The sequence below is a fragment of the Temnothorax curvispinosus genome, unplaced genomic scaffold (assembly GCF_003070985.1).
Source record: "Temnothorax curvispinosus isolate PA1 unplaced genomic scaffold, ASM307098v1 QBEX01011856.1, whole genome shotgun sequence".
NCBI classification, from domain to species: domain Eukaryota; kingdom Metazoa; phylum Arthropoda; class Insecta; order Hymenoptera; family Formicidae; genus Temnothorax; species Temnothorax curvispinosus.
Window position 1 is genome coordinate 292584 of NW_020221636.1, and position 8709 is coordinate 301292.

The 8709-nt window shown below is 28.2% G+C and overlaps 1 protein-coding gene across 1 annotated transcript in view; it reads left to right on the forward strand.

Moving 5' to 3' along the window:
• The window catches only part of LOC112461857 (aminopeptidase N-like), a 24584-nt gene extending 17373 nt beyond the window's left edge, over window positions 1-7211 (forward strand). The window contains exons 11-12 of the mRNA XM_025027266.1: window positions 6242-6395; window positions 7042-7211. Coding sequence (XP_024883034.1) covers window positions 6242-6395; window positions 7042-7211 — 324 coding nt within the window. The remainder of the gene's footprint in view (window positions 1-6241; window positions 6396-7041) is intronic.
• The last annotated feature ends 1498 nt before the right edge of the window (window positions 7212-8709 follow it).

An 8709-nucleotide genomic window follows, 5' to 3' on the forward strand; every position in this document is an offset into this window, starting at 1 on the left:
ATTGATTTTCTTGAAACCGGTTACGAAGTTTTTCCAATTTTTCTAAAGGGGTTTTTGAATTTTGTTTTAAAAAATGTAGGTACGTGATTGTTCTAATTTCCTCAAATTTTGAGATATTAGCTGAATTTTTTTAAAGATAATTTTTTGTTACTTTTTTAAAAACAATGCCCAAATTTTTCTAATTTTTTGGGGATGGCGAAGATGTGTATAATTTTTTATAACCGATTTTTTGGAAACCGATTTCAAAATTTTCTAATTTTTTGAGGATGGCTACGATGAGTTTATGGAAAAATTGCTAATAATAAAGGGGTTTCCGATTTCTGCTTCAATTTCCATAAATTTTGAGATATCAAGATAAATTTTTTTTATGGATAATTTTTTGTTACCGATTTTTGTGGAAACCGGTTACGAAATTTTTCAAATTTCTCGGGAGTTAATTGATCGAATTTCAAAGAATTGTATATGAAATAAAGGTAGAATTTCCTGGGGTTTGCTATAAAGTGTATAATTTTTTGTTACCGATTTTTTTGGGAACCGGTTACAAAATTTTTCCAATTTTTCGGGTATTAATTGACCAAATCTTAAAAAATTATATATGAAATAGGAGTCAAAATTTTTTTAATTTTTGGAGGATAAGTTTATTTCTTTATTAATGGATAATTTTTCATTAAGAATTGATTTTCTTGAAACCAGTGCCAAAAGTTTTCTAATTTTTTGATGATTACGAAAAAAGAAAATAAAATGAAAGAAAATAAAAGAGAGTTAATAATGGTGGGTCAACGGAAAGTGAAAACGCGTGAGACAGAAGCAAAAATAAAATTTAAAAACTTTAATATAACACTTTTGAAACATTTGACAATATGCTAATCTGCATCTATTATATTATCTATTATTTTTTATTTAAAAAAAAAAGAATTCGAAGAAATGTAGATTAGAGTTTGAGGAGAAAGAATATCAAAGGTGCTCCTAATTAATGAGTGAGTTTGGGGAGAGGGGAATAGATTTTGAGCCCGCGCGAAGCGCGGGCGAAAAATCTAGTAACATATAATTTACTGCCATCTGTGATTGGTAAATTATGCATGCACTTTATAATAATTTTTACACTACTGTGTCTCTTTAAATATTTTATAACTTTGCAGCTGAATATATTAAATTTAATATAAAATTGACAATTAATAATTATACAGTACAATTATCATATATATATATATATATATATATATATATATATTTATATATATGATACAATATATGGTACAATTATCATATATATATATATATACCTTAGACTGAATTCAATTTCTCTTATTAGTTTTATGCAAATTTTTGAAATCAGATAATTTGACGGCTATAATTTATACAATATAAATATATTTTTTGAAAAAAAATATTAAAGTTGTTTTAATTGTAAGTTTAATTTTTAATAAGCATTTTATTTCCAATCGTTTATAACTCAAGAACTCTATATATGCCTTGATGTTTGTTATCGAGAACGAAAAATTCAGAATTTGGTAAGAGACATCTTCTATATTGACATGGTACTTACAGTATTTAATGATTAGGTATACAAGTATTATCTAACTGATTTAAAGAAGTGCAACTGACGAAAACGACTTGTCAATATTAACATATAAACAAACATATATTTATGTTCCATGATCTTCCTGAATCAATCAGTTCCAGTCACTGCATTTACACGACATATTTATTATAATATCAGGAATTGACATTGTGGTCATGCAGTATTCGATGATCTATCAAAATAATAAAACAAATTAGGTACGCTAATCTATCCTTGATAATAATGGCTCTCTCGTGGCGACAACGCGTAATTAATTGCTGCTCAGAACTGTATTTTAATCCGCGCACAAGTGTTATATACAAAATAAGTTGTTAAAAACAATAATAATTAATTATTTATTTCTCGTTGAAGATATACAGGGTCTGCCAACGAAAAGTATCCATCCTCTATATTTCGAGTGCCTCAACTCAAAAATTTCAAATAAAACCTCCCATATTATAGTAGATCGTTCGAAAGGGCATAAAATGAGAAAAATTTTGCGCAAACCAGAGGTCGATACTTTTATCCGTTCGGGAGTTGTTTAGGGTCAAAGTTTGGAAAAAACTTATTTTTTACTCTAAATAACTCCCGAACGGGTCAACGTATCAACCTCTGGTTTGCGCCAAAATTTTTCTTATTTTAAGTCTTTTCAAACGATATATTACAATATAAAGGGTTCTATTTGAAATTTTTAAGTTAGGATCTTCTGGGGCATGTAATGTTTTTATGCATATGATCTTTGCTGTACCCTATCCGAATCTTTGTCACCCGTATAATATCCATGTACATTTATTCGATTGAAAGTTTGCATGCAAACTGAAAATTGCTTAACATTATTTTGACATGTTTCCTATACTTCTCTCTCTCCCTCTCACCTCATCATTCGATTAATTTGATCAAATAATGCTGCGCTGCGATCGACTCAATTGTTAAATAACTCAATAAATAATGACCGGAGAGAAAAGTAACAGAGGAACTTTTATCTTAGAATTTTATTCTTTTTCACCCCCTCAAAGATTAATTTGATGAAGTGAGTTTTGGGACACCCTGTATAGTAACAAAACATATTTTACATTAAATATAACAATTATTTTATTACTACGTTATTTTTTTCTAAGCATTTACACATATGTTTTTATTAAGTTGTAATTTTTTCTATTTTACATTTAACTGTTATTATTGTACATTATTATTTATTTATTATAAACATATTATATATACTTGAATCATAATCTCATTCAAACTCATATTATTATTTCAAAGTTATAATATAAACTCTTACTTTATTTTATTAATTTTTAACGTAGTCACCTGGGATGATTTCTACACTTCAACAAGTTAATAGGTCTGTACTATGAATGTACAAGTAACCTACTAACTTTTTCTGTTATGCAAAGTATGAATTTTAGATCAATAAAAAAAATTACTAATAAAATGAGGTTTATTTTTTCGACACTGTGGTGTAAAACTCACCCCAGGTGCTCGTTCCCGGATTAAAAGTCGTCGTCCTTGCATACGTCGAGAAAAACATCGAATTTTTAGCGATTGCAATTGCCTTCCGCAAACGAACTTGTGAAACATTCCATTCACACATACAGCTGAGATTACAATAAAATTAAAAGATGAGGAAAGAAGCGCGGTGTATCAGAGATGTATTTTCTCGCATAATAGATAATTGCATCATGACTTGATTGATTGATTAATTGATAGAATAAGGAGACTTTAAAAAATAATTAAAATTGTAATTCTCGTATTGCTCTTTTACAAAAAAGTAAAAGAAAGTTTGAGGTAATGAGAAAAAATTGTCTATATATATAATTATATATATGTCAGAGTTATATAAAATCATGCATATATATAACTGACATATATATATATGTCAGTAATAAAATTGCGTGTTTTAACACAAGTTTAGAATTAGTGATGGAATAAAAAAGGATAGAGCTGCATAATTGGTAGTTAGGCAAATTCAAATTATATATATACAATATACATATTTACATACATCATAATAAATAAACCATTCCTCTCTTTTCCACCTTTGTAAACATTTTTGCAAACGCTTGTTGAGGCGATTTCTGTACTAGATTTAGTATCTGACATTTTCTAATACAGAGCGGTCATAATGGAATTACTGCAACAGTCAGAACGCATCGAATTGTGAGATTATTTCGATCAATTAGAACCTTTGCTAGTAAAATGCAGGAAATGTGAAAAAGAAATTCAAATATTTTATAAGCGACACATGAGAAAAACATTAAGGACACACTTAGGTAGACGTGGAATATTTCCCGATAAAGACTGCACATTACCTGACAAACTACGGCAATATTACTCGGACTTACCAGAACACAAGGCAAAATGTTATAAATGTGGTAAAATAATAGGTATCTTATTTAACAGACTATATGGGAGTTTAAAACAATATTTAAGAAAATAACATAACACAATAATCCAGAATCTAAATAAGTAAGTATACATTCAAGCAGTTATTAAAATATTAAAATTTGTACAATAAATGTAATGATAAAACAAGCAATTGTTAAAGAAAGTTTAAAGAATAAAAGAGCCTCCATGTAACAGTTTATTCACAGATCTGATCATAAATGTGCTTACCTAATCATAATAATTATATTCTCTTTTATTTTATATATTATAATTCGAAAAAATTTAAACCGCTTATATTAACGTTCTTTTATGCACCAAAACATATACAATACAAAGACATAACTTGGATATTTATTCGTTTGATTAATATCGCAAAATTAGTATTGCAGTATTGCAGAATTTGTAGAAATACGAGATATATAAAACGTACGATTTACAGTCTTCATATGTGTTCAGCATTAAATAACCATATTTAATAAAATCTGTACATGGCAACTTAAATCTGCCACTTATTTATATGTATGATTAATTATTAATAAAAATTTCTAATTAGCCAACAATAAACGGTTTTATATAATATTTGAACAGTCGTCGTTGATCTTCGCAAGTGCTAATATTGAGATATTAATGCTTTATTTGTTACTGTTGAGATTATTATTATGTAGCATGAAACTAATTTATTCTAACTTATTTTACAAGTTATCGTAGAAATATTCTGTCTATTTCAATCATCTAATTTGTGATTGTACCCGACTCAAGTCTAATAATAAACTCACGTACTCGCATCAAGAAAGCCACTTTATGAACGATATATGTGTAAAGAATTATAAATTTAATTTAGATTATATTTGTCCTATTTGATATTAGTATTATAGAAATTTGAAATATAAAACATTCTCTTTCTATCTCTTTTCTTCTCTTCCACCTTCCATCTCTCTCGCACAAATCTTTACTTTATTACATATTACTATTTATATAATATAGTGTCGAGTAATGCGTAAAATTGTAATATTTAAAAAAATAATTTTTTTTTCCTTATTTTTAATCACCATAATTCAATGCAGATCAAACACTTCAAATTCAATGGATTATATTACGGATCCCTCTGTAGAATGTCAAAATCAAGAACCATCTAATTTGCATGTTCAAACATGTGAAAAAACGAGTGAAGAAGCAGCCGCACTTAATGAGTAATTATTCGCTTTTTTTATATCATAAGACATATTATTATCATAAGACATAATTGCATCTTATACTATTTAAATATTGATTTTTCTGCACAAGAATAATTTATACAACAAAATTGCAACAGAGATATTTTAAATATAACTCTATTTTTAATTATACACATTTTAACGCAGACCAAGCACTTCAAGTGCAACCGGATATATTGTAAATCTTTCTGGAAAACATCAAATTCCAGAACCACCTAGTTTTCCCTTTCAACCCATTGAACAAACTACGGAAGAAATAGGCGCAATTAATTCGCTTTGCTCATATTATACAATGTAATGATATGCAATAAGTATATTGACTTTTATGCAACACGTGCATGGAAAGTGCCCCATTACGCACGCTACGCGTGCGTGATAGACCACTTTCCAAACACTTGCAACATAAAATAGGGAGTGTAAGTCGTGTGTAAAGATGAAAATTTCCGGGTACGGTTACCGCACTCGCCTTTTTTCATCTTACCTTACTTGTTACACAAATAACTATTCTGCACGAGTATATCTTTCAACTGTGACATTTTTAATAATTACTCTTCTTTCTCTAGTTTTAATCAAACTATATTTCAATACAAACCAAGCATTATAAGTTCAACGGATTATGATATGGATCACTTTGTAGAACGTCGAAGTCTAAAATCACCTGGTGTGCCTGTTCTGTCATCTGAAGAAAGGAGAAAAAGATTAGAATTATTTTCATATTTAGCGATACAATGATTATAATTATAATAGTTTTATTAGAATCTAAACGTCTTTTATTTCTTGCATCCATCAAAATAAATATTTAACAAAATAAAAAAAATTTAACATATACCTTGATTTTATTTTTGTATTCTGCAGTAATATATCCAATATCTTAAAAAATTATTAAAATGTGACCTTCTCAAAGAAATTATATACGTGAAATGGGGTTAATATTTGACATAAATAAATTACAATAAAAATTAAAATAGCGAAGTTTTTAAAAGTGGTGGACAGGTAGGTTCACCTATATCCCTATAAATGTAAACTTTCCTTCGAATTTTTATATTCAGCCATATCAAAGGATTGTTTTCTGTTATAGATATTTGAAGACTGGCGGACAATGGACTTTTTCGTTACTGGGGCCATACACGATTGTCTCCATTTAGATATTGGCTTATTGGATTCTGTTACATTGAACCTTCACGATACCTTGGATAATGACATTCTCTTTGGTGATGAAGTTTATAAAAAAGGTAAAATTATGTAAATAAAATGAAACTATCATCCATGAATAGCTTAATGCAGGTAACACAAAAAAAAGAGGTGGGACCGAAAGTTGATAGACAATAAATTCTCTTTTTGCGCAATACGTTCACATATTATATCTTACAATTAATTTTATGTTCAAAATATGCTTTATAGGTATTACTAGTCGATATATTTTATGACGTGTATTTTATCGTAGCTTCAGCTATATTGCGCATGTTATATCATGCAGTGGGCGACGAAATATTTCGAAAGGGCATCACCAAGTATTTCGTTAAGTAAGTATATGTAGTATGTATAATGTAATCTATTATAGTTATCACATATATCGCAATATTAAATATCATAAGTATAATGTTTATTGCGTTTACATTGGAAAATATAAAACGTCACATCAGAAACATAAACTTGTGCGTTCAATATCCAATGCTATTCGATTAGATGAGACCGTACTTTATTCCTTAATTATATGTAATTTGACTAACAATAAGCTAGTTTTAAATCATATTCTTTTACTTATATATTAATTAAATTGTACATTAATTCTTACGTTTGATTATGTAATAGTAAATTTAAATACATACGACGTATGCATGTGTTATAGCTAATGACAATGTCATTTTTCAAATTTAGGCAATACGGCGGTCACTCCCGATGATTTTTGGAGCGCCATACAAAGTGCTAAAGACGAAGCCTCTTGGGTCTCTCATATGCGAGATCAAAGATTCAGAATAAAAGAAGTGATGAATACGTGGATAATCCAAAATCGTTATCCTGTGCTGAATAAATTACAAAACTGGTGAAGTGGCAATAACACAAAAATGTTTTCACGGATAACTATACCTGCCAATAATAAATGGTGGATACCCATATCCTACACTGACCAGAGCTTTCCCGATTTTTCCAATACTATGCCCAATAATTGGTTAAAACCAGATATATAAAACTCTTAGAATGCAAATTAATACAGGAGGTTGGATTGTCGTCAATCTACAACAAACTGGTATAAATCAATAAATTTTACGTTTTTTTATATCTATCTTATTTGCTTTATCAACACGAAAGTTTTACATTATTCAAGTTCATATATATTTTTTTTAATTAAAAAGTAGCTTTAAGATTTATATAATTATAATATTTTTCGAAACATTGGTAAATTTATTAATGTACATTTTTTATTTGTAAATTACATAAAATTTGTTTATTACAATAAAAAAAATGTCAGTATTTAGAAATATATCTTGATAATTTCAAACAAGAAAGTCTAATAATAAATTTAATTCGGATAATTCGACAGCATACTGTCGTGTCTATTACGATACCACAAATCTGCAAAGAATCATAAGTTACTTGAAGTCTGAGGAATACAGGAACATACACGTCTTCAATCGTGCTCAAATTATCGATGATGCATTTGCCTTTTTGCTGGAAGATCAACTAGATAGCTCCGTACTCAAAAATCTTATAAGTTACCTAGGACGAGAGACAGATTATGTGCCATGGCGGTACAATGTTCCGAATATTAGGACAGAATGTGAGGTACTTTTCACTGCCAGAAAATAAAGGTTTCAAGGTATGTATAATAACAGATTTTATGAAGATGAAAAAAATGTTTGTAGAGTTATATTTGGCTCTTTAGTTTGTCCAATTCATTTACACATTCTCCGTTTTATAGAATAATTATCGCTTCACAAATATTATATTTTCATTTTATATATTAAATTTCTTGTATTAGTATGAAAATACAATTTAATAGCATTTATAATTTAATAATAAAAAAATTTGGAGATATCGATCTATTTCTGTTTTATTATATTTTTCAGTCTTTTCTCTCTACCCCTATTTCATATATTTTATTAATTTATTTTATTTTATTTTTTCTAGACTTATTTCCATCAAAATCTCGAAAAAAATTTTTTTCATATTTATGTACGGATTCTCCGAAATTTCAAACGTCTGTAACTCCAGAACTAATTAACCAAATCTTAATTAATTGTATATGAAATAGGGGTAGAAAAAACTGAAAAATTTAATAGAATTAGATATAGGTCGCTATCTCAAATATTGAGAAAGCTATAGGATAACACACTTTTCTAAAAAAAAAAAATTTCAATAAAATCTATACCGGTCAACAGATTTTAATAAAATTTGAGGAGAACATACTTTCTATGATACTCTATTTGTGTGAAAAATTTTAACCCGGTATCTAAAAAATTGTAGAAGTAGATGCGTGTACAAAAAATCCGTACATACTCACACACACACACACACACACACACACACACACACACACACACACAC